This window comes from Opisthocomus hoazin, chromosome 8, assembly GCF_030867145.1.
Source record: "Opisthocomus hoazin isolate bOpiHoa1 chromosome 8, bOpiHoa1.hap1, whole genome shotgun sequence".
NCBI classification, from domain to species: Eukaryota; Metazoa; Chordata; class Aves; order Opisthocomiformes; family Opisthocomidae; genus Opisthocomus; species Opisthocomus hoazin.
This window is the reverse complement of record NC_134421.1, coordinates 10,769,005-10,796,349: the sequence shown is the minus strand read 5'-3', so window position 1 is coordinate 10,796,349 and position 27,345 is coordinate 10,769,005. Positions and strand designations below refer to the sequence as shown.

At 38.7% G+C, this 27,345-nt stretch overlaps 1 protein-coding gene across 2 annotated transcripts in view; it reads right to left on the bottom strand.

Annotated features, from left to right (window-relative positions):
- MYBPC1 (myosin binding protein C1) overlaps window positions 1-27,345 on the bottom strand; it is a 122,315-nt gene that overhangs the window by 56,017 nt on the left and 38,953 nt on the right. Inside the window, exons 1-3 of one of the 2 annotated variants that reach the window (XM_075428584.1) lie at window positions 26,524-26,753; window positions 5,124-5,156; window positions 2,109-2,150 (exon numbers count right to left, since the gene is read on the bottom strand). In XM_075428584.1, coding sequence (XP_075284699.1) covers window positions 2,109-2,150; window positions 5,124-5,156; window positions 26,524-26,548 — 100 coding nt within the window. In that variant the 5' untranslated portion in view covers window positions 26,549-26,753. Of the gene's footprint in view, window positions 1-2,108; window positions 2,151-5,123; window positions 5,157-26,523; window positions 26,754-27,345 lie in introns of those variants that run through there. The other variant, XM_075428586.1, reaches the window with a different exon arrangement.

Sequence of the window (27,345 nt, the reverse complement as noted above, 5' to 3'; positions counted from 1 at the left end):
CAACTGCTAACACATGCGTATCGTAGAATCACTGTGGAATTCAGGTATGAAATCTTTCCCATCTCATTCCTGTTCAGGGAAGTACCTGAATCTGTTACTTCTGAACCTGCAGAAACAGTTTTATAACTAGCTTCTACAAAAGCTAACCTCTAGCTGGTTCTGTCCTGATTTCCTTGTTGAACTGCTCATTTTCTAGTGTAAATGATTTTGGACAGATTGGAAAACTTGAACCTTTTACCCATTTTGTGAATTATGCTCACCATTATAAAGATTTTCTTCTGGCAGACAAATATGAAGGACTCACTCTATGAAAATATACTTTCCCTTATTTGGTGATACTCTGCAACAAAACAGGAGCTGATATGAACAATTTCACTATGCCTAATAAAATCAAAATTACTACCGAGTGTCTGGCAGTGACACCTACATTGCTTTGCAGAGGTGACCATGGCAGAAGGTCATTCTTTCTACATATTGGTATTCAGACTTTCACTGGAATTCTTACTGAGGTGGCTGCTGCCACCACGGACTGAAGCTGGAAACAATTCCCATGCTAGGACCTCCAACAAATTTTTTGGTAGCAAAATCCTTCTAGGTAGGGTAAGCACCAAGAAAGCATTTTTACCCCTTAGGAAATACCTGTGTTCTTCACTAAATTCAAAACAGAAACATAATAATGTATCAAAAGGTAACAGAAGTATTCAATAAGATACCTACCATGTTTTCTGTTTTATTCAGTAAAAGGTAGACTTGTAAGCGGTGTGGAAAACACCATTGATGTTCGGTTCGGGAACAAATATTTCTCTCATATCAAAATTAAAGCAAGCAGAACTAACTGCTGGAACAGCTTGAGGCAAGACCTTAATCTTTTTTCCTATCATTAGGCATGCAAATTATTTCTCAATTGTGTTTCCATTACCAGGATGACAGATTGGATTACTCACACGAAATTTTGTGTGTCAAAATAATTGCTCAATGCAAAGATAGCTGGCAAAATAACGTGCACTGAATCCTGGCTTAGCATTTTTATTTTCATAAAGGTACTTGAATCACACACTCTCAGTATTTACATTTTGGCTTTGTTGAGAAAAATAGCCATGCACTCCTATGCCAAATAAATCTGCAAGTATCAAGTATGCATCCAGTCTGTCTGAAAGGCAAAATTTTGTCTGGAAGAGACAAAAAGCCAGAATACATTTTCAAGTAAGCCATTTATTGATTTGCCATGAAAAAGCATAACCGTGCCAGATGAAAAGCAAACATTGCATCAGTTGTAAGTATATTTTGGTCTCATTTAATCTTTTATCACAAAGAAGAAAAAAAAGATGATTCATTTCAAAACAAGCTGATGAGCTGTTTGAGTTCTGCTTTGGCAGGGAGTACAAAAAGGAGCGAAATTTGACCCGGTTCCCTCAAAATGTATCTTTGTAACCAGAAGAATTGCCAACAGAGCTGGAGTCTAACCTCAGTGGCACAAAAGTATGTATGAAAAATGGAGCTGATTTTTACATGCATTGCTAGTGGGACAGTTAGTGTTCACAGCAGACAGTCCTCAAAGACATTTTTCAGAACTCGTAATGAGCTCAACTGCTGGACTCCAAATGAGGACAGAAAGACGAATTCTTTTTTCAGATGAAAAAATCTATTGGACTTTGCTGAAAGGTAAAACATGCAATAGCAGGTTTCCATCTTAGAATAGAAACAGCTTAGAATGACAGTAGGAGATTTGTCCACTTTATTTGAACACCAACAATGTGCGTAGTATCTGAGTTTTAGCAAGCTTGGTCAGTGTCAACATCCAGGTTCACTTAAACGTGGCTTTCTGCACATGCAAATCACTTGAAATTTCATCTATTAGTTAAACAGTCTATATAAATACTGTTGCTAAAGCATCAGTTTTCTCTGCAGAACTTTTGAAGATACTCGTAAGTATCATAATTTCCTTGTGCTGGATAAGTCATGCAGAAGAAGGATCCAGGAAGCTTCACATCACACCTTTCAAATTTGGCACCACAATTCTGAATTAAAGCTCAAGCAATCCAGCATCAGAACAGCATTTAGGAATGTTCTCTTTACTGCCCATTTTTTAAATATAATTTCAGACTCACCTTTACCCTTTCCAGTTCCACCCTCCTCCGGTGGTTTCTGTTCTGTGTAGGAAGTAGAAGTATATTTTTGAGAGAATCTTAAAGTAAAAAGAAAAACTCACACAGCATTGAAAAATACAGCAATATTCTAGGTTCTGCTAGTATTGAAAACCCAAAATTAAAGAATTATTGATATACATGTATGTGCAATACACAGTTGTACTCCCATAAAGCATTTTACAACTCTGTGTATATCAATGCATTTTCTGTGCTTTGAATGAGTCGTGTAAGATTGGTGTTCCTGTATTCAGTGGAACTAAAATACTGGATTTTTTAGAAGCAACAATTGTTAGTCTCTTGTTCTTGGGCTTATTACAAAAGCCTTTGAAAGGGGTTATATATTATTGTTAATTTGAATGGAATTGGATCAGACATGAGATGCTGCCAAATATTAATGATATGCAGAGCTCCATCACCCTAATCAGTTTATCCTTAAGACAAAGAATACCACAGGGAGAGTGTATTGAGGATGTTCTTAATTCTTCATCATCATCATCGTCATTGTCATCGTAATCTTTCCTAGGCTATTTGGTTTTAGTTTTCTTGATCAGAAGTGTTGCCAACTTGTCCTCTACTCCAAGCAAGTGACTTCATATGTATGAGAAAACTTAGACTGTCTTTTCCACAAAATAAAAATTGTTACATTTTCTCTGTTTCAGCATTTGATAGGATTTCTCTTCTATTTGTTTTCCTATTGCATTAAATTTGCATACAATGCCATTTGGAGACTTGCCAAATCTTATGAATTGTGCTGTCTTCAAGGTGTAAACACCTAGTATTCTATTGTCTGTGAACAATGACTTTTTGTGAGAAACATACCCATCAACTGCTTGATAGAACATGGGTTTGGATGAAGATTAATGGACTAATATAAGATGGAGCTAAGATAACCTTTGTGCCATGAAGGAAACATCTGCAAGACCCAGCTGATATAATAATTATACTGATTTCTTGATCACATGTGTGTAGCCGTGGTAACTACGAAAATAAAGCTTGAAATTTGGAAGACAAGCTCATATTCTGGAAGTGTGACAGACTCCCAGATGCTTCTGTCTGGATATTGTAAATTTCCAAGCTCCAGCTGTCACGTTGTCCATCTTGGACAGGTGGTCAAACCTGTTCCTTTTTAATGGTAATTTTGCTGCAGTAACACTTTCCTTTCCCACTATGAACTGGGATTAGGAGAATTCACTGTTCTTGACAGGTGGTAACATCTCTAAATCCCATTTGAAAACCTTGTCAGGGCTAAATATACCAACGTGGTGGCTTGACATTGAGATCTAGAAGGAGCTCTTACAATGGCTTTCCAAAAATATATTGGTGTAGTTCAAGATGCTGATTAGGTCCAATAAACTATTTATATGTTATAGCATTCAGATTCTTGAACAACCAGCTTCCCTGTTTGTGTGATATCACCTGGTAAACCAAGATGACAGCATCTGGAGTCAGGCAGAATGAAGCTAGAAGTGATTGGCACTTCCAGCTTAGAAATACCCCAGTTTGGTCTGTGCCTAACCATAAAGGCCTACTGGCACCCTGCTTGTTTTACAGGAGAAGTACAGGGAGAGGGAGGGGGTTAAAGGAGTCATTTTGTATTTAATCCTGTCTATTTAAATAGAATCAAAGAAGATGTTATTTATTTGAAAATCCTGATAGATATTTTTAATATAATGCTTCCAAGATGATGTTCCTTTCTTTCTACTAAAAGTAGTTTCTCATTTTAGTTCTACTTAAAAATCAAGATTGATGAAGAACATGAATTCAAGTACAAAGTGTATCAGATAAAAACCTCGGTGTGAATATTTTGAAATCAATTAATAGCAACCGTACAGATTTTATGGTTGAATAAAATACAACCACCAAGAATGAATTATCAAGTAACTTTCCTTACAAATATTAGCAACATGGAAGAGTTTATCATAACATAAAAATAACATACGGCTTATTCAAACATGAAATGGCAAATGACACTACTATCTCCAGACTTTGTCATTTTTTAATGAAAGAGTGCATCATTTAAACAAAAATGTCTTGAATCAGCCTCGTAAAATGCCAGTTTGCAAGACCGTAAGTAAATGCAGGTTTAACACGTGCAGAGTATTTATTCTGTCTGGTGTTGCTGTTTACGTAGCGACACTGAGAATAAAACTTACCAAATTGTTAAATTAGATATGCATAATGTATTTATGTATTAATCAGCATCTAAAAATATAACTCAGGTTACTCCATGCAGATCAAACCCTCAAAGGCAAAGACTTCCCTACCTTTCCAGCTCCCGCTAAAGAAAATGTAGGAGCTTTGCACAAAATCTTCAGCTTTACCTGAAGCCCTAGTCCTCACAAATGATTTTCACCTCACCTATCTTTGACTTCCTGGAAGTTATTCACCCACTCCAATCTAGACAACTGAATCCTCAGGGCAATTGCCTATACATAGACATCCAGTGACATTTTAGATAGGTTGTCCAGGAAATGCCCATTGGATGAGTATGTTATGACCCAGGATCTGCTCCACTGGTTATTGGTGGAACACTGCTGAACAACTTAGGCACGATACCTAATCTTCAGGTGGCTAAAAATAGGTGAAATGAATCCCATGCTTGATTCTGTCAACTTTACTCACAATGTACCTTTGAGGAGAAATGAAAGCAAATATTTTGGTAATTAGATGCTGTTCAGCATCCAAGAAGACAGCATAATTTAGCCACAGCATTTAAACAGTCATTATTTTCCTGTATTCTGAAGGACATTTGCATCATTACGCAAACAAGTTTCTCGCAAGAAAAAGTTAAGTCTGAAAAATCAACATTCAGGCAATGCGACGTGAGAATATCTTATTTGGGCAGGCTTTCTTACTTTTTTTACTGTCCTTTCACTTTCAAAGGGACAATGAACACAAATCATAGGGCTATGGAATATATAGTTTCATACAACCGTTGTTAGTGTTACAGTGCAAATTAGCATTTTTTACACTAACCTGGAGGTGGTGGTGCACTTTCAGTTTCAGTCTCTGAAAAATGAGGAAAGAAGACAGATATTGAGCTTCAAGTAAAAGCAAATATTTTTCACACATGTGGTATATGCTTGTTGAATTTGGAGACAGTTTGGATTTACTTAATATTTTAATGTAGTTCTCAAATTTTCTTTGCTTTCACACATGCAACGCATGACTTCTTCAGAGTGACATGGTCAGAGGCCTAAGGCTTATGCTCCGTGAAGAGAGTGTACTGAACTTATTAAGTCTGGAGAGATGTAATACTCATAGAATCATAGAATCATTTAGGTTGGAAAAGACCTTTAAAATCATTGAGTACAACAGTTTACCTAACGCTGCCAAGTCTGCCACTAAACCATGTCCCTAAGCACCACATCTACATGTCTTTTATATACCTCTAGGGATGGTGACTCAACCACTTCCTTGGGCAGCCTGTTCCAATGGTTGACAACCCTTTCAGTATAGAATTTTTTCATAATATCCAGTCTAAACCTTCCCTGGTGTCACTTGAGGCCATTTCCTTTTGTCCTATCACTTAGGTACCTGGTAAAGAGAACAACAGCCACCTCCCTACAACCTCCTTTCAGGTAGTCGTAGAGAGCGATAAGGTCTCTCCCACACATGCAGGTCATCTACCTGCACATAGTCATATTAGTTTAGGTAGGTGGGCCCCAGTACATTTCAGGACCTTTTGGCAATTTGAGTTTAGGATAATTCTGGAATATCATGGAATCTAAGTCAAATGTCAAGTTTGAATTTGATGTGTTTAAGTCAATTGGTCTTGAACCTATGCTTAAATGTATAGTTTACCACATCGATATGCTTCTGTCAGATAATATCCTATGTTTAAGCAAAATTTCCATCAACTGGAATAATATCTGATATGACTTTAGTCATGAAGTGTAATGGATCCATTAACTGAGGAGGATCACGCACAGAGAACCCAGAGATCTTCATCTCATTTTCACCACCCCATTAGATCTAGAGTTCAGTGTTCAGTACAAGCATAAAGTAAAAAAAAACCAGCTTAGCTGCTCTGCGTAGGACCTACAGTATGTTTCAGTTTTCTTTCTTTCAGTCATGATTTTTAACTTAAATCATTGCACTTTCAGATTTGTGATACAGAAACCAGGCTTTTTATCCTATTTAAATGTTATACTCTTAGGATGACATGTTCTCTGATCTAAAAACATGAGAACAGACTAACTAGATAACATTTCTTTTTAAAATGTTAAAGGCAGCTTATTTTCAACCTGTAAAAGCCTTATGACTCTAGACTGGTTGAATATAGTAATATTTATTGGAGATGATACTGTATTGACTTATAGTTCAACTACTTGCAATAAACAAAGATTTAAAAGTTTGAAATCCTTAACTGTAATAGTAGGTGGCTCTTACTAACCTTTGTCATGTTATGGGTATTAACCTTTGGGACCCCACTTCAGGTCATATTCAGGAAATAAAGTTTCAATTTCTGTGACACAGAAATGCTGGTAAGGCTATTCCTTTGCACTCAGGTCTAAATATAACTAAAACATACTTCTCATTCTTAATAAATCTATTTTATGCTTAAAAGGAAGGAATACTTTTGGTACAAATATAATTTTAAGCTGAGTGTGTGAATTTGATACGATTTAGGAACTTCCAGCCACATTTGCATCTACTACAGCAAATCCTTGTAGAGGGTCCAAAGAGAATCCCTTGCTACCGGGAAAATGCTCAGTGCTGTACGTTTTGGTAAGAGCACCCATAGTAGGGAATAAAAGGGAGAATGTATATTAAAGGCCAGCAGACACAGAGTCTGATAACAAAAAAATAGCTTTACTTAGGTTCATGGCAATTTTTTTTTTTCTGGTCCAATTACTAGCATACTAAGTTTTACTTTATGGCCTACAAAAATATGAAAATTTTTCTTATGAAAATATGAAAATTCCACCACAAAATGTACATCTTGGAACACGTCCTCTTTGCTACCATGACATTTCTCACTGCATCCACTAAGAATAAAATAACATATCTATGGCATGGAAGACTTTTTCTTGCATGAAAGAGTAATAGAAAATTATTGACTGTATACTTGTCTTTTTGACATTTAATAGCTAGAAACAGGGAGTACTCTTATGAACACTGAAGTAGAAAATTCTCCTTGGCTCACTAGCAAGAGCCACAAATTTATAAACAAAAGCTCACCAAACTAAGCAGTTTCCAGGCTCAGATGAAAGGGTTATGAGTCTTTTGAGGGACTTGCCTGAAGTTTTTTTGTTTATTTTGAAAAGTATTTCATGGCTTCATCACACATTAGCATTGGGCAGAAATCACTTATCTTTCCAGTCCTGTCTTACCTAGCAGTAGGCACAGATGTTAGCCAAAATCTACAGCACAGATCAGACCTGAAACTCTGTTATTATAGTCTAAACTTCATGTCATACATGCAGACATACAAGCAGATACTCAAAACCTGAACAATGTCGTGGCCAACCTACTCTATTTGGCCCTGTTCCTAGCAGGGAGGTAGGATTAGACAATCTCCAGAGGTCCTTTCCAACTTCAGCTATTCTGTAATTCTGTGATGGGATGATGATTGAAGCCAGACCAAGAAGTCAGTGGTTTCTTTCCTAAACTGTAAGTCGAGGCTTTTTGGGCTATTGCTAGGAATACTGAGGCAAGAACTGAGCTCGGGGGAGAGACTTGAAGTATGGTATGGGAGGAAAAAAGGAAGGGGGAGAGTACCAGGCACTGGGGGTGGCAGAGACATGGGAGATGCTTCAACATAATCTTTTGGCTATGTGCGACCCCTTTCATGGTCATGCTTGGCTTACAGTTCCATTCCTGAGGACAGCCAGGAAAAAACCCATTAATAGCACTGAGCAGTTTCCACCTCCCCAAAGAATGATAGCCCTCTCTGGCTGACCTCTGCAACAGGCTTGTCAGCCAGGAAAGGTCTCTGTGCACTCAACTAGCAGTTTACGGTTGTTCTCCTTCCCTGGGCGGCATGCTCACTGGAGTCCCTAGATGCCATTCCCGACAGCCCCATTGCCTAATATGGTGCTCTGTCAAGGCATTGTCAGGGGGCCTGGTGGTGAAAAAAGCATTGCCTTCAGCATGCACTCCTCAGCCCCATGGGAGAGGAAGTGTTCTTCACTGGGTTGTAATGATGCCTCTTGAGCTACTGGGGAAAGGGGCTCTTGAAGGTCCAGTCATCACTGGATTCATTCCATAATGTCAACCGGGCTTTCTACTAAGCAACTAAAGTTAACTTCTGCCCCACAGTTTCTAAGACAAAAGGTTCTTTGCCATTCTTTATTTAAGAAGCCAAGAAAGTTGCATTTCAATGGGTTGTGTTGTGCTCAACACAGACCTTGTGTTATTCATTGGTCATGAAACTTGTAAAGAAGTTGGCTATATATAATTCTACAGCAAGAAAATGAATTAACTCAGCAGTCCTTTCTATATGGCTACTCAGAAAGGATAGTATATTAAGTGTAGTTAGCAAATAAAGTGAAAGCGCAACTGTCACTTAGATAACATCTCCAGAAATGCTTTCATGCCTCAGCCATGTCATGAGATGCATTCAGGATCCAGTTTGATACAGGATATGAGCACTTAGAGCCAAGACATTTTTATTTGTGATTTATAATTTTACATGCACATATACACTCTTGAAAATCAGCAGGAGATGCAACTTGACCCATTACCAACAATTTTCCATCACTGTTCCACATTTACTATGTTCTGTTTTTCAGATAAAATAAGACTTAAAATCTCTCTCTATGCATATACATAACTAAGCTTAAAAAGTTCCATGAGATTACCCATGTGCTACAGTTACAGAAATCCTTAAGAACCGTGTTAAATTGAGACTATCGTTATTTAAAGTTTCAATTCCATTTTAGGTCTGACTGCACTGACATCCAACCTGCAACAACCACATGAAGCTTTGGCAGGGAACTGGAAGGGTGTTTATGTGTGGTGGCCAGTTTTCAAGGGCTCTAAATTCCCACTTTCTGGCTTCTGTGACAGCAACAAGCATAGAAACCCCCTGACATCATATATATTACTTTTCACATTGGAGTGTAAACATAACGAGGCATGCTGACAGTTCTAAAACAGGATCCAGGTCCTGCTCTACTACTGTGCTGGGAGCAAAATACTCTGGAGACTTGCAGTTCAGACCATTTGAGAGCTACAAGTTATCAGCAAGCATAGCAGGAAAGAGGTCTGGCTGGACAATCCTTCTTACCTTGCAACTCTGTACTCATGACCAGGCTTGTTTTGGGTAGGGTTAGGAACTCTCAAGAATTTTGGAAAATGGATAGTGGGTTTTTTTTTCCCTTAGGTGAAGGAAATGACCTTGAGCATAAAGTCAGGGCTTGCATGAAATCTAAAGATAACATTTCACCATCACCGGGCTGGAACATTCACAAGAGGGAGGAGGAGAGTCTCCTGCACTAATTTCTGCCTGCAGTTACATATAGATTGGTTACAACCCAGCAAAGACTCTGGTCTGAACAGCCAAGGGATTCAGGATCTCACCCAGTCTGACCAGAGGGCTTGCTCCCATTTGCCTGAAAGGGAAACCAGGACTATAGCTGCATCATCATGGATACAGGTACGAGATCTGTCTGTGTAACAGCAGCATATTAAAGTGACTTTCATATGTCAAAGAGCACGAGGATGGTTACTTAATACTTTTTGTCACAAAGACCCGTCACCTTGTGTCAAATTTAAGTAGGTGGATTAAGCTTGTGGACATAGCCTCAAGGGATCAGACAAATATAACTATTACGTAGGCATTCCGAAAGTGCTGACTCTGCTAGTCAGACAAGAATAGACAAAATGCTAGTTTAGGGAGAGAACATGGCTCACATCAGCCCTTGTGCAGTTGTCGTGTGTAGGGATTGTCTCCTGTGTGCAGCCCCTATAAGACAAAAAAATCGCTGTTGTGGCACGTGGCTTTCTCCTGGGGTGGATGCTCCGCTGAAACAGATGGGCAGGGAAGGACCAAGCAAGTGGAACAGTTGCTTGACAGACCTTATGTCCAGATCATCAGCAGAGAAAAGCAGTAAAGCTTTGTTCTTTCAGTGTTACTTACATTCCCTGAAAAAAAAGTGCTCTGAAGAAGAGAAATGGCTCAAAATGTTTGACCATTTTTTATGGATCACTTCACCCAGGCTAGTACAGAGAGTCACAGTGGCACAAGTGATGTGATTAAAAGATGTAGCCTCATCTTTTGGGAGACAGGAATGTGCTCAACAAACTATAGAGATTACCAGAGCATGATGAGCATTTCATTGGGAAACAACACTGTTAGCAGACCTCGGATTAAATGAGCTGGGAAACAGAGGGCTTGATTCAAAGTCATTTGTAATCAATAGAACTATGCTCTCTTAATGCATTCAGTTGGACTTAAATTGAAGTAAATACTATTCTTATCAATAAAGAGTGGAATACGTAGCATTCTGCAAAACCCGAGCACAGTCATGCAGATGGGGTCTGCCCAATGCCTCGTGAGTCTCAGTTCTCCACTGAGAAATAATCTGATTTGTGTGCAGCTTCCGCAGACAGTTCCCAATCTGAGTAGAAGCCAAAAACTATAATAACAGTTGAAATCATTACCTTTTTAATGAATATTCCTGGACATTCTACATGTTACTTTTAAAATAAAGCTACAGAAACGATTCTAAATAGGCTTCAGTCCTAGGTCCTGAGAGTAAATGTCGTTCTAAAGGACTGAAGTGAATAAGCAGTGGTGCTCTGGTGGCTGCCTAGATGGCTACGATGGGGGCCATCACTGTGATGGAGCCAGACTGATAAATATATTAATTTATTTCTAGTTTCTGTTTCCACTTATGGTGATGGTGTAGACAGATGAGACTGCCTGTTTTGGCTCACTGTGACTGTTTCTGATTAGGCATGAAAACAGCAACCTTAGGTTAAATACTGTCTCTTCTTGCAACAAAGTGAAAAAATCAGCCTGTTCACTGAAGCTGAAATTATTTCTATATTCCAACAATTAAAAGTATCGCAATCCAGCAATTCACCTTTAGGCAGGGACTGGAGAAGAAATAAGCTTAACAAAGAGTTTGCTTAGAAATTTAGTTTTGCATATGGTTAAAATTCAAAACTGTGCCTAATGAATTTCAGCTTGTAGGAAAAAAACAAAACCAAGTATGATAATTAGTCCCAGCATATAATCTCACCTACAATACTCCTGTTTCAGGAATAATCTAAATACTTGCAATAATCAAGGATTTTAAGGGCCATGGGATCCAATCAAACCATTGTATGATAAAGGCAGAGTGTTCCCTGACTTAAGGACTGAAAAACTGAATGAACAGTTGGAACAAAAGCCTAGTAACTGTAAATTCTGTGGAATGGATTAGACACCAAAGAAATAGTTTATAGATCCATTTGAGGAGCTGCAGTGTAATTGTTGACTCCAGATTCTGTCTTCCTTGCCATCCATAAATATGGAAACGCACAAAGAAACTATTGCTCGTTTGGTGTGTTTTCGTTGCAGGTCCCATTTTTCTAAAATGATGCTATTAAATCAAATCTGATCATATGCAAGCTTCCACACCTTTCTCATTTCTTATGAGAACTTTGCTTTCATATAGGAATTGATGTCTAAAGAACACTGCAACCATAACCTTGAACAAAAGTAATGCCTTTAATAAAACATATGTTTATATAGCTATGTTGTCCTACATATGTGCAAGTAGCGAGGTAAAGGACTATGTCCATGCATTAACACACCAGCACCACCCCACCACCCCCCATTTAATATCTGGTAGGTAGGAGGCTGCCATCAGCAGTCAGCACCGTCATCAGATGGTGCAAGACTTTCTTGGCAGTCTTGAAGTTGTGTATGTACTGTAACTGGAAACTAGAAGGCTGCCAGGCGTTGACAGTATTTAAAATAGATCAATAAAGCTGTAGTTGGTGGCTTTTGTCTAGTTATCACTTTCCCATGCATTCTCAAACTCATTTTTAACCTACTCAGTCCAAAAAGTACCAACACGGAGCAATAAAACTCTATTTGTGTTTCCATTGTATCTTTCTTCTCTTACTTTATATCAAACAAATTAATCCATCAAAGTTGGCTCCTGAGCACTTGTGCATCTAAGAGAAAAAGGAGTATTCTTGCTTGTGTCTCACAGATCACGGGCTAGCAGTAGTCTACAATTTGAGGGCCACAGTTGGAATTTTTTGACTAAATATTTTTCCATTGAGCTTTTTTATAATTTCAGCTTTCTCACTTATTCCATAATTTAAAAAAAAACCACAAGTTTTTTTAACCTCCAAAACTGAAATTTTGTGATGCTATCTATCCTGCAAAATCCAGTGGGCGAAGTTTTGCTGGTTACGCTGCCTGTATGGCAAAAGAATTTTGCTGAAATATGTTACAGGGTTTACCAAAGTGACTTGTGCTGATAAGGTAATTCGGTTTACCTTTATGAGAAGGCTTTGTCAGCACAGCTGTGCCTGCAAAGCCATTGAAAAATTCTCCAGGCCAGAGTCTGTTTGTGGCTGTATTGATTTCCCTTTCATTCCACATCTTGATTTGTTAATTTTTATTTCCATGTTTGGAAATAAAAGCATTTTATTTTTAACTATCATTGCAAGACTTGTTATAAAATGAGGTGTATCCAATCCCAAATGTCACAAAAATAATTCTTAGTAGGCATTTTCCCCATAATATCTTCATAGTGAAAACTGTGGAACTTCCACCCAGAGTCAGCTGCTTCTTACAAATGACAGCTCAATGAGAGAACGTCTCAAACTTTTCTGTATTATGGCATCGTCTCAGTTTATATACCACCAATTTAGTGTAAGTCTGAAATGACTCCCTACCCCTGAAACTCTATATTCCTCACCTACCTGTTCTCAGTCATCTGAGCCGTTCTTTAAAGTTGCTTCACATGATGTGCTACATGTTTCTGGCTCCAGTTAAACAGGGGAAGGAGAAAACTGGCTGTGTAAACATTACCAAGCAGATGGGTGCTTGTGTCTGAAGGCTAGAAGCAGTGTTCCTATTTTCACATTGTAAAACCAACAATAAAACAGTTCTGAAATATCTGATCTGGACTTATCAGCCTCATAGATTTACCTCTGCACTTTTGTACCTGAAAGCCCTAGCTCTGCTTAGTCTCAGGAGTTAGCACAGATCTTTGCCTCCTGCCATATTAAAAAAGGGCTGAAGGTGTTGTGGAAGCCCCACAGAAACACTCTCGCTATACTATAGTTGAGCTGTGAGTATTCACTCTGCCTTTTTTGTAGTATGTGCTAAGAAGGTGCCGTTAAGGTCTGTGGACAGATTGACACTGCCAACCCGAACCTGGTGGTCTGTCCCGTGTTTGCCAGTGACCCTTAAGGGATGCTGCTGGCTGGTGACAGCATTGCCAGTGCCTCCTGTTTGCCATCTGGGTCCCCAGCCTCGGGGATGGCAGTGATTTCCAGTGAGCAGGGGGGATTCAGAGCAGGTCCGGTTCTTGTCTTCCCATTAAAAATTAGTGATCTGGCTCAGAGGTCAAAATTCAGCAATCTGTATTTTAGTATTTGCAGGGACAAAAGACACACAGCCATGGCGAGCCAGGTTTTGTCACTTCCAATCTTCAGAAGCTGGTCATTTCAGCATAAACACAAAATGTATGATGAAAGCATAGTTCATACATGAAGTGTTGCAACACGGTTTTAAAGTGTTAAATTGCCTGTAAAATAATATGATTTTTGGCTGCAGGTGCTAATGAGAAATCATGCTTTCAAAATGACTCCCAGTCCAGCCAAGTGAAATTCTTATTTTAAATAACCCGAACCTAATTCATCTTTGTTATATATCTACTGAAAACATTTCATTCGCTCCTTGGAAAAGTTTGATCCCATGTAAAAAATTATGGTAATAGACAGACTTTATTCTCCATTTCCTATCCTTCCTTGCAATAGTTTGTTAATCATTTTTCTCTGGAAACAAATATTTTAATTTAGTTCAAGAGATTGCCTAGGGGAAAATGAAAGCAAAAGACACCACAATATGATGCCAGAGACAGCCGTACACTGAGTAATGCTAACTTCCTTTCTGAAAGCTGCAAAATATAATAAAGTGGACCAGCTTATTTGATCAAAAACTTCATAAAACAAAGAACTGCTGCTCAGGAATAACAGTAATTTATTCCTCAAATTTAACAATTTAATGACAGTTGCACTTCTAATTATAGGATAAAAGTCAGCAATAAAGTTGAAAGGGCAGTTATTTCAGGACAGGAGTACTTAATCAGTGAAGAACTCCCTTTTAGATTGCCCAGATAATTTCCAAGCCAGCTCAGGAAGCATCTTCCTAATTTAGAAAAATGTCTTCAGTCCTGGTCAATCCAAATCACAACACAGATGTTTTGCTGTTCTATCCTGAAATATTTCGCTCTGAACCAAGGAAATCAGTTGCAGTGTTATTTTACGGGAATCGCATGATGGACCTGATGCTCTGCGTAACTGGAGTGAGTTCCACAAATGACAACATCTCCAGTTCAGTGCATTCAGGTTAGTCCTGAGAGCCATGTGAGCATGTGCAGATAGTGGGAAATCATGCCACTTAGATAGCTGGACTTTTAGGGGCAAATGAGGGCATCAACATAAAGCTGTGGGGATGTTAATCGTGCAATCTATCTAACTTTTTTCAGCAAATTACCAGGAAGCATTTGAGATGTGCTGGTAGGTTTCATTTTCACCAAATTTCAGACTAAAATATTTCAACGATTTAAAATGAAAACCTGCTGGTATTCCCATTCCATAGTTTTTGAAATGTCAATTTTTCTTTGAGGGTCAGCACAAAACCAAACATACCCATATTGGGATTTCCCCAGGACTGAATTTATCAGCTTGTTATCAGCTCTTTGTCAAAGTAATATGTACTACAACTGTGACTAAACACTGACATGACTGTGTCCAAATACCAAATAAGAAAAGCATTTGCTTCATGTCTATTTGACAGTGGGTGACAGATAATTTGATACTCTGTGATCTTTGCAAGAAGGAAGAGTCTTCTAAGGCTTCCTTCAGATAAGAGCACTCTCTTGTCATCTGCACTTCAGTACTAGGCTTCCTTTGGAGAGACAATGTCTTACAGAATGGGATTGCAATGAGGAACCCTGACACAGGGCTGTCAGGCATGTAGGTGATTAGAGATGGTTTCAAGCTAATCACTAATAATCCATTACTTATGTCAACCTGAATTTTTTACCCAATGCTAATTTTCAGTCATCAGGCTTGTGGAAAATAACTCACCTATGAAAAAAAAAAAGGGTAGTAGTATCCACTTTCTTAGTTTAATAATGGTAACTCATCTTTATGGGCTATGAAATTCAGGGGCTGCTAGTTTTTATGACTGCTGATGTTCCAGTACATGCCAACCAAAGATGATGTATAACTAAGTCTGGAGAATTAAAAAAACGCCAAACCTAAATGGCACTGCCAGAAAGCTTTGTATCAGAGTTGCAGTACTGCTGATATCAAACACTAAAAGAAACAGAAATTGCCCTAAAACTCGGCAGCTTACTTCTTTAGTGGGAATTCTATGTACTGACTTTGGAAGATTTCTTTTTTTGTCAGCTTGTTTGCATAATAAATACTTATTGTTGCTCAGATGCCTGGAATTCCACATTGTATTGCAAAACCTTTACAAGTATTTTTCACATGTGGAGGGAAAGGATTTTTTCTGTAGGTAAAAATTTAGGAGATGTGAGGTCCCAGAGACCTATGGCACTAGGCAAATCTTTGATCGTGCAGCAACATTTATGTACATGAAAGTCACGCATGTCCCTTTGTGAGTGTTAGGCATACGAAATTACATAGATCCCTCTGTGTTCATACTGTGACATTTTCTACCTCTCAGTCTTATTCTGCAGCAACGAAGACAACTGTGAGAATTATAAAACTTCACTTTAAAAAAAATTACTTAACTGTGCCTTTAGGGAACACACCACAGCAGGATGTTTGCAGACAAACTGCGAAGGTTTTCATCAGTAAATCAGTAAGTGATATGGATAAAAGAAAGCTCTTACAAAGCATGACAGTGAAATGCGTTTGAGATGCTATCATGAATAGCAGTCACAGCTCACTGAATATACTTTCTCTCCAGCTAAAAAAGCTGTTGGCTAAGAGAGAAACCTTCATTGCAAAACATGGAAATGCAAAACAAGGGCAAAGAAAAAGGGGCAGAGGACAGAGGTCAGATTTCCCCTTTAAAAATAGGGCTAAGGAAAGCTTAGATGAAAGATTAGTGAGGCTGGAGGGAATGCCATGGAAAAAATGTCATCAGGCATCTGACCCTCTGTGCCTTCACTGAAGTCTGCATCTGTGGAGGAGTGGCAGCCACAGCCTCCATTGGTATTATGCTCCTCTTTGGGTCTAAAATAAGGTTTTTGGCCTAGATACTATGTTCTTATAAAAACAGAAGATACCAAATGTGCTACAGTGTGTATGTATATCTCTGTCTACGTGAATATCACAGCACGAGTCTCAGAAGCTATTAGTCAATGGATTACTCATTCTGCATGGCATTTCTCTTGTGACTGTTCCTAGATATCTCACCCACCAATACTCTCCACAACACCAGGGGTAAGTGCTTTCTGTCATTTTTGCTAGGAACAAAGCTTTAGTGGTACTGAAAACTAATAAAGCTGTTGAAAAAGGACAGAAATGCAATGCTGTGTACATTCAGGTGTGCAAATGGTTTGAAATGTTTCATTTCAAGTCAGAAAACAGTGAAAGGCCCCACTACACTAGTACAATCAACTCTGACTGATAAAAGGAGGTTTTTCTGCCTTCTAGACCAGTTGCAACTGGTGCTAGGGGCCATAATTTGAGCATTTCTCTTGCACACAAAAAATCTCGTGGCAGAAAGTTATGAAAATGAACACAAAAATACGGAAAGGTTGGAATTCAGCTGTTCAACAACTATGTCTTACTGCTCTTTCTAGTCTGCTAGCGCACCGTAGTACCTGAATATCAAGGAGTAAGACCTATCCCATCAACGAAACCAGGGAATAGGCTTTCAGACTGGGTTTGCATGCGGTCTGAGCAAAGCACAGCTCCCATTCAAGAAAAAAGCCACTGAGCTGGTTTGTGAGTTGCTTTTGCTCAGCCCAGACTTAATGTGTTCCATCCAGTCAGTTCAATAGCCCAGAAGTGGGACAAATATCTCTGCAGTTTATGTCTATGCACACAGAGCTAAGATTTATAAACAGAAATCTGTATAAAACCAGAATCTTCATCTGTGTCTGTGTATGACTGCAACCTACTCTTAGCATTTATGACCAAAATTAGGAAGCTATTCTGATCCTGCAAAGTCGTGATGAGTGTGTATTTTAATACAGATCCCTCTCAGGAAGCATCATGGTACAACCAAAGAATGCTTTCAGATGCTCACTAAAACCACCATTTGATCCTATGGAGAATTAAATTAGAAAGGAGCTTTTTGTAGTCATCACCTGATCAAAATAACTTGCTGGAGCCATCACATACAAGGACAACTGCCCTAAGAAGTGGATCACATGCTATTTTCAATTAGTAATAGGGCCAAAGGGTAGCAAATTATGTAAGAAATACTTCCTAATCTCCAGGGAAGGGAGAGCAATAACCCTTTTGAACATGTTCCATTGCTGCAAGATACAGCAGGACTCATTTCTTGCTGTAGTGTCTGTACACTTTTGGGAACACGGAGAAGGGACATGGAGGGGCTCTAAACTGTGGAATGAGTCACCCAGCCATGCTCCCACGTCCTGCAATTGCAACTGTCTGCACTGCATGGATGTCACACGCACTGATCGACTTGCAAGTTGTCACATCTGTGAGGGCCTTTCCTGAAACAAACAACTTTACTTCAAGGCAGAGCATGAAGCAATTTTTAGGACGGTGAATTTTTTAGAATTTTGGAACTTTTCTGAGACTGTGCCATATTTGACTTTCTGCTCAACAACCCTCTGACACTACTCCAGGAGGTCTAATGTCCTAAGTTAACCCCCATCTAGCACTACCAGAGAGCAGCGCATGCAACTTCTCAGTATTATGACGTCTAACACCACCATGGATAACCACAGCAGAGGCTACATCTTATTTTGGCACTTTGAACTGAAAATACACATAAAGACACTTGGTCAAGCAGTAAAGGATTGTGGATGTGACTGGACTTCTTCAGAAGAGACAGTTCTAAGCCATGTGGTTGTAAGACATCCTGCATCACTTGGTCTAGGTCCCACTGATCTGTGGAGATGCAATACAGACATAGATATTGGGGGAAGGAACCCAGAGAGACACCACTCTGTTTTGTGAATGCCGCATTTTTTAGGGTTCTGAAAGGTCTCTGAGCACAAACCTATCTTCATACTTCTTGAATCCACAGTACCTTTCCTTCTGTCCCTACGGCATCTCAGGAAGCAGTGAAGACTAGAACTTTTACCAAAACATGCTTGCTAGAATGGCTTCTAAGGACATAAAATCCTGTTGGACACAGAATGGGATTTTGACTCTAATTCACTGTCTTCTGCAAGCACCTTCATCTTGACTGAACCACTTGCTAGTTCAGTGAGCTCTAGGAGATAAAACCCCACCTGAAGAATTAGGGAGAGTTAAGTCCAGAAAAAGGAATTAATGGAGATTCCTAAATCTACATGTGTTTTGTTAAACACATTGCAGAATATTCAGAAATGTTCTATTATTTAACATAAATAATGTTACTCATGCAACCGTTACTCATAGCTACAAATGTCCTTGATGTAATCAGTCATTAATCTTACAGCATAAAGCTATTGGAGGAAGTGAGAGTAAGCTAGGGTAGAACGGAAGAAGAGGAATTAGTATTTATTTGAACAGGAATGCAACTTTCTGTTTCCTCCCACTGATGCAAAAAAATTTAATTTTGAGTTGATTTAAACACTCAGATTAACCATGAAATAAAATATATTGACTCCTTCTTATAAAAAGTAAATCAAGTAAAACCAGACGGATCTCCCAAACAAAAAAAAATGGCAATAGCACCTTTTTTTTTTTTTATTTTTATTTTTATCAGTGCACCCAGCACTTTACAGAAGGGTGAACTCTGCTCAAGAGCATCTGGGCCTGATATACTCCCTCATTTATTCAACGAGAGCACCTGAGTATCACATACAAATAATGCTGGAGTGGAACTCTCTCCTTGTCTGCTTATTAAACTACCCATTGCAAAGAATCCTTAAACACTAATTGAACAAATTGCATAGTATAATTCTGCAGCTTTGTTGTTAAGGCACTCAGAAAAAAGGGAGACACATTAATGTGTCTATGGTGTGAGCTACGAGTCTAAGCTACGATCTAGGAGTCCAAGCTACCGTTATAATCAATGAAATTAGATTTTTATTCCCAATAAAATAGCTGCATATGGTTCAATTCATTTTCTTAAACATAGGTGGTCAATGACATTCAGATGCTGTAGCAAACCCTTCTGGTTTCTAGCTGCTACTCCAGAGTATTGTAGATCTCCCATAGGTACTGAATCATATCTGCCAGCTCAAAATGGGTATTCTGTGTATCCCAGAGCGTCTCATATGGCAGTAGACACCTATGTTTAGGCAACTGCTGGCTGGTCAGCTGAGCAGCAATCTGGGCTCCACTGACTGTAATGACCTGCTCTCCATGACTCCAGTGAGAGTGGGAACACCTAGTTCACTTGCACACACTTCCATTTGGGTATCGGGTTCCTAACTCAGAGGTCTTCTGTGGCAGTGTAAGTTCATTAGGATCTGTATACAGTTGCAAACCTATCAAAATTGTCAGTGAACTAACCTGGACATTCATGTTATGAAGAGAAGGCTCCAGGGACACCTTATTGAGGCCTTTCAGTACTTAAAGGTGGCTTATAAGAAAGATGGGGACAAACTTTTTAGTATGACTTGTTGTGATCAGACAAGGGGTAATGGTTTTAAACTAAAAGAGGGTGAATTTAGACTACATATAAGGAAGAAATTTTTTACCATGAGGGTGGTGAAACACTGGACCAGGTTGCCTGGAGAGGTGGTAGTTGTTCCATCTCCGGAAACATTCCAGGTCAGGCTGGATGGGGCTCTGAGCAACCTGATCTAGTGGAAGCTGTCCCTGGTCATTGTAGGGAGATTGGAATACACGACTTTTGAAGGTCCCTTCCAAGCCAAACTATTCTATGATTCTATGATTCTATGATTCTATGATTCTATGATTCTATGATTCTATGTCAGATCAGTTCTCTCTTCCCTAACTCTTCAAACACCAACAATTCTTCAAACCAAAAGAATAAAGTCTCCTGGTGGTCACTAAGTGCATCAGACTCCCCTAATGAATGATGGAAAAATGGTTCCCTAACAGCAGCGAAAAAGCAAAACGTTTTTTTCAAGTCTGCAGGAGCAGCACTTCAGTTGTGACTGAGAGCAGAGAGGGCTGGGTGGGAGGAGAAGCAGCTGTTTCTCAGCCACACAGTACCTCAGACTCGAGAGACAAAGCTGTTTGCAGTGGGACTGAAAAAACTCTAATTACAACTGAAGTTAATGATTCTATCCATTTTCCTTCTTCTTTATTTTACAGATTTTTACATTCAGTGCAAAGCCACATTAGTGTCTTGATGATAACAACCATTTTCCCTCACTCTAGGGCAATTATTAAATTAGGACCTCTAGCTTCGTGAAATCTCTGCATTTTCCCCATGTGACGAGTCTAGTATTTGGCTCTACCCCAACGGAAATTTCCCTGGTAATCTATTTTGAAACTTGATTTGCTCTTCCACTTCAAGGAACCCTGTGGCTGTCCCCTCATGAAACATGAAATATATTGTACAACATTTTTCTAAGGATCATGAATGTGTGTGGCAGCTACTAATGTTTTGATAACTGAAGTCTTCCCGTATCTCTCTGTTATGTTTTTGCTATGCGACCGCAGACCTTCCCATCTTGTTTGGTAGATCGCTGAAACTAATATGAACAAATTCATCCAGTTTTTCATGGAACAGAAGGGTGCTGTAGCATGATAGGTTTTCTTTAAAGCTCTCTTAAAGTGATATATTTAGGAGGTATGAGGGGAAAGAACTGAGCAGTCCTTTATTTATCTCCCCAACAGGTGCAGCATAGGGAGACACAAAGGCAGCATTTGCTAACTTCAGTTTTGCCAAGTACAAAGTGCTCTCTGGTCTGCTGAAAGACCATTCCTTGCTTTCCTCCTAAACTCAATCAGTTTTTTTATTTTATTGTGACAATATTAAAATTTTTTCTTGTGCATAGATGCACTGCTTTTTGCACCGGGTGGACGAACTTGTCAACTCAAGTAAGAACGGTAAGCCAGATCAATCTTGCATTATCCTCCTACAGTAGTATTAAAATAAAATCAGTGCATTGTGTAAGAAAAAAAAACACCACGTAGTTCCTTCAATTTACACCATAATAAAACAAAACATTAAAACTCCAGAATAAATCAAGTTTGGGGATTTTTCTTTGACAGCATAGGGTCTTTTCAATGAAATTAATCTGATTGGAAATGTAGTCTGAAACTTAGGAGCAGTGGAGGTGGAAAGTCAAAGAATATACCTGAGATGCTCTGGTATCTCGGAAGGAAGTGTGGGAGAAACAGTTAGAAATTAGCAAAGGGAGGGCAAAGACAGTCAAAGAACAACTCAATTACTGGCCTGCAACCAGATCTGTGCAGGAGGACGCTGCTCTATAGGGCTTGGGACAGAAATGGTGCCCACCCTAACGGATCTCATTACAACAGTTAGGCCTAAGTTTGCTTTCGGTTTGTGAGGGCTTCAATTTGTTAGATAGAGGTGATGGAGAGAAACTTTCTAAAGAATTGAGAGGGAAAACAATATAAGGGGTTAGGGTTTCCTCCTTCTCTCATGCACCAAAACTCATATACCTGTGACTTTAATACAGTGCTTGTAAATGACATATATGGACCTGACTTTGAGTGAGATTTGGCTCCAAGGCTGAAAGTAGTTAGAAATAATAGGAATGCATTTTACAGTCAGCCCTGCAGAGGAGCAATGATGATGGCAGAAGATGGATGTCTGCATGCTTTTCTTTTGCCTTGCTGAAGCATGTATCTATGCAGCAAGGACAGCAGCAGCTGCAGTATCCAGTTAGGTGCCATAATAAAATGATTATACAGGTCCAGTCTTCTGCACGGAAAGCACTAAGCAATGTTATACAATGTTCACATGCTGGTTTCTTGAATTTTCAGGAAAACTTTCCATCAGCAACAGTGTTAATTTTGGCACATGCCAAATCCATATACTGAAGCAGAATTTCCATTTAACTTCTTTTTCACCTCTGAAAAATTGTCTAGCCTTAAAAATATGAAATTAAAAGAAATCATACTTTAATTAACTCTTATCCAGCCTCGATACTAAGGTTGATTTCCCACTGGAATGCTGCTCTGCATGTCTGCTTATATGATTTATATGACTAGCTGCCTTGTTTAAAAATGCCTATTATCTTGATACACCAGACTGTGTTATTGTTTTAAATATTACAGACTTAATGCAAATATAATTATAGAAGAATCATACAATGAAACAAAACCAATCATGTTTAAAAGCCAATAGAAATAAAAGGCTGTCTCAACTGGGCTACTTCGAAGAGAACACTGTTACCGTATCTCCAAAGCAGTCTCTATTGATATGTCTGCTAATTCCTTTCACAAATTGCTTCATGTTTTAGAGACTGTCCTTCTAGCAGAGAATATATGCACATAGTTTTCTTCACAACTTTTACATCTACGCTGTTTATAGATCGAAAAATGTTTTACTGAAACACTGTCTAAAGTAGACACACTGATTTTTCATGTTGATTCTTTGCCAATATGTGGATGCTCCAGGCAGTATTCAAGCAGAGCTTACAAGCCCTTAGAAGACGAAGTTGGCAGACAGTTGATAAATGCTTTGACTTAAAATTTGGAATGGTCGCTTAACTCATGGCCCTGAGTTATTTCCTAGATTGAGGAGAATAAATAAAGTAAATTTACCGAGCTGCCTACTGGGAGCTGACTTGCACCTGTCCCTGTGGGATGATGCCCACAAATAGTTTGAAACCGTTGCTCTTGCGACACTTGGCACTTTTACAAAAGCATATCCAAATGCCATGGCCTGTGACAGTTTAAGAGGGCACCTAATTAACAGGCAGCTCTTATTATGAATATTCGTTAAAGGGAAGAGGGGAGAGGAAAGATTGACTGAGTGATTACAGTAAATTACAGGAAGTAATTATATGAGGGAGGGTTATTTTCTTAGTCACCAGGAAAACTAAAGGCTGTTAAATTTAAATGCACTGGGAAAGGGCTTTGGCATCACAGTCCTATCCTGGTTATCCACTGGGATCAGTTAACCCGTTGATGTAAAATTCACCTTGCGAATACGAAATTTTGAACAGGCTAAGACAAAACTATTGTACAATGCCAGGACCATATACTCCAAAGAAGCCACAGCTGGTGTAATGTATAGGACATCGACTTTTTAGGAGTACCATAAAGGCCTTAAATCATTAGTCATGGAAGCCTTTTTCTACAGTGACAAATTCCATCAGGCTGAAGTGCTCCAGCAACCTTCTCTAAGCTGAGCGGTGTGTTTAATTTGGTGATCCTATTTGTTAAGAGCGCATTGTGAGACTACACTCTCACCAAGTCAGGAAATTTCTCACTTTGGTAATCTAATAATCTTAAAATAGCTCAAAGAGCATTTGGCCTGGAAAAAAAGCCTGGGAGCTTGCTACAGCACTGTTTCTGAAAAAACTATCCATGTATGTACTTCAGAGACTGCAGTGAAAAAAACCCACAAAGCTGGGATTTTCCTAACATTCAAGTCTTAGCCAGTTTCTGATTTCTCAGCTGCTTGCTCTTGTGCGTGCTGTTTTTAACTGGCAGAACCTATGAGAATAAGGAGTATGGGATCATTCATGGAGATTGCTTCTTTTGGAAACTTCAGAAGAATACTGCTTAGGTGCCCATGAGATGCAGAAGCCTGAAGCCTCTTTTTTTTCTCTGCTTTCTCTGGTAGTCTGCCAACAAGTTCCCCAAAGGTTTCTCAGACAGTCCTTCCAGTGGTATCTTCCAGAATGTAGTCAGTCTGAAGTTCACCTTCATTAATTAATTACCTTCAATCCTTCATGCCTTGGAAATTACCTTCAGAACAGGCATTTGATGGACATGTGAGGTTCTGAATTCTTACTGGCAGAGCTAGTACAAGTAGTAGCAGTGCTATTGTGCTATTGTAGGTACTGAATACTCCTGTCACTAATATAGTAAGTACTTGTACTTACGATACAAGTACTGCCACCAACTCAGGTGAGTTCTTGATCAATGAAAAATCTTAAGGAACCAGCTAATCTCTAAAGTACAATAAGATAAACCTGTTATCACTCTGATCTACTGGCTGCAAATAAGCTGGGTGCAATGAGGAACAACCAGCATACAATCTGTATGCATCACTTTTCCAGAGCTCATTACTTCTTGTGAGCTCTAGCTCTATGAAGACAGAAGACTTCAATATTTTATGTTTTCCTGAATATTGACTCATCAAAAAAACCATATTTATTCCACTGTCAATATAATGTTTTTCTGAGTTGCTAAACTTATTTCGTAACACAACCATGGAGCTGCATTTTTAATCACTGCATTGCAAGAACATCTTTGAAACAATCTAGTCTTGAACAGAATAATAGCCTTTAGAAAATGAGCCTCCTACGAAATTTTCTTCAAAGCACATACATTTTGAAAGTGTAGAAAAGTTTTAGGGTTTTTTTTTCAGTTGGCAGGCACAGAATACATTCTGATTAAACTGTGTAATATCCAGTCAAATAACAGATCAAATAAAAAGGACACTTAATACATGTGTAAATCATTTGAATTACAAATAAGACACTCTAGAAGGGGTTTGGCTCTAGGTTTGATATAGAGGATTAGGCTCTCGTATTAATACATGCACTTGGTGTAGCTATTTTCAGAAGGGTACTTCATCCATCATTGTCCTCGAGCACTAAGGAGGGCCAGTAAGTAAAATGATCACATTGGTCTGTCAACACTACTTGCTTAAGACTCAGTCGTGCAAAAAGTTTAGTTTTCGTGTGTCCCCAGCCCAACGAGGAGCTGAAACCGCACAATGCTTCTGATAATTGCTCTGCTTATGCCTTCCATAAAACCAAAAAATATTTCAAAAAAACTTTTAAAATAAAGCAAGTGCTATTGATAGGTCAGAGTTAAACCAAATGTACTCATTCAAACTATGCACATGGGCCTATGAGATCTTTCAGAACTGATGGGAAATAAATGCTACTTAATGACTTGTATACTTTCCACAAGATTATATTTAAGATTAAACTAAATTTTGCATTTGGGAAAGCATTAGGGAACCTTTCTGTATACCTCCTGTTTGCCAGCACTTGCAAAGCATATACAGTTTGCACATTAATGGCTTTGCAGAAGCTAGGTCTGTTGGCAGTGCTAAACAATAACAAACAAAAATTCTTACCAAAACTTCTAAATTTGAAAGAAAAATTAAAGAAGGGCTATAAAAGTAATGCAAATATAAGATGCTTTTTGAGCTTAAATTTTCAAAATAATAAAATATAAATGCTAGCTTTTAAAAAGTTATGAATTAATAGATCCTGAACATTTTACATCTGGTTGGGCAGCCTCCAATGGACAATTCTGTATCTCGCTAGCAGACTACATCCTCAGTTTCTTTGCTATGAACTTAATAGTAATACAAAAGGGGCCAGTATTACTGCCTTTAACTATCCTTCTGAACTATAAAATAATAATTTCTGTAGTGTGGCAAAATGTATCATTCCAGTTTGACCTCTATAGGAAAACTTACTACATTCTTCACCTACACATTAGTCATAAAGAATATATTTTCATCAGAACCTTAAAACTGTTTCATGAACACATCCTTTCTGTTTAATAACTTGTAAAACTCTGTGAAACACATACCAACATGTTGACTTTTTAAACCATAAGAAATGTTTATTCCCTGTTTTTGAGTCTAGATTCCTTAGCTATAGAGAAACCACTAATTGCATTACAAAAATCCTGCAATCTTTAAAAAGTGAATACAGCATTTGCCCAACCAAGTAGTTTCTCAATATCTCTGCAAAGCCATTGTTTATTGTCTAAAACAGTTGGAGGCCAAAACAGTTTTGTGCTATAACTCTACCTGAAAGTAATTTCTTCGTTTAAAAATGATCAGTGATCTCTAGTCGTATAATTGTGTTACATGGCTATCACTCTTAGATAATATTTGTTGCTAAAACATACAAGATGGTCTAAAAGGTGTTTTGTGTGTGTGCGCGTACTCATAATTCCTGTAATTAAGCAATGTTCAGGTTGTATTTGTTATGCTTACCATCTTTCTTGGTGGGTTCCGGCATTCTTACAAGATTTCTTTATTCCCAGTGAGTTTCAGCCTTTCAGATGCAGTAAGTTGTAGCCCCAAGTCCAGCTGAGAGAGTACGCAGATCAGTATGACAAGCAGAGGGTAAGAAGAATTCCTCTGCTTTATATACTGCGGCTGAAATATCAATCAAAATAGCACCTCCTCTCTTTTCAATGCAAACACTTTGAAAATCGACAGTTATGGGAACCCCTCTCACATCTGTTGTCTGCAGCCTCTGCTCCCTTGGCTTTTGAAAGGAATCTCTGGTGCATTGCATGGGGCTGATGAGAACATCTATAACTTTCTAAATTCAGCCACACCACTCGGTCCCTGTGTCTCTTTCTGTACAATGCAGACATGCGATCACACACAGATAGCAGTTGAAAAAGTGACTGACACGCTATTAAAGAGCCCCTCCTGCCTCCAGAACTTATAGGAACTAGCTGTATACGTTTATGCCTTTTCCTACAACATGAAAGGGACAAAGAAGTTAGATGGTATGCCTGCAGTGAAACTCCATTTCCGTCCTTTAAAAGAAAATGGTATGCAAAGATGGAATGAGAAGTAGAGTACTTTTCAGCATTAATGAAGAAAAAAGGATTATTGTGTTCCTGTTAGGAGCAGTGAAGACTCCCCCCATATCTCGCTTCTGCTTACAGTTGCTACATTTTGTTGGGTCCTTTCCCTGCAGCCATCCTCATTTTGGCTTTAGTAGAGACTATAGGGTTCCTTTCAGCACTGCTACCTCATTAACTGGAGACGTCACCGCTGAGAGATGAGATATTCTCTTTT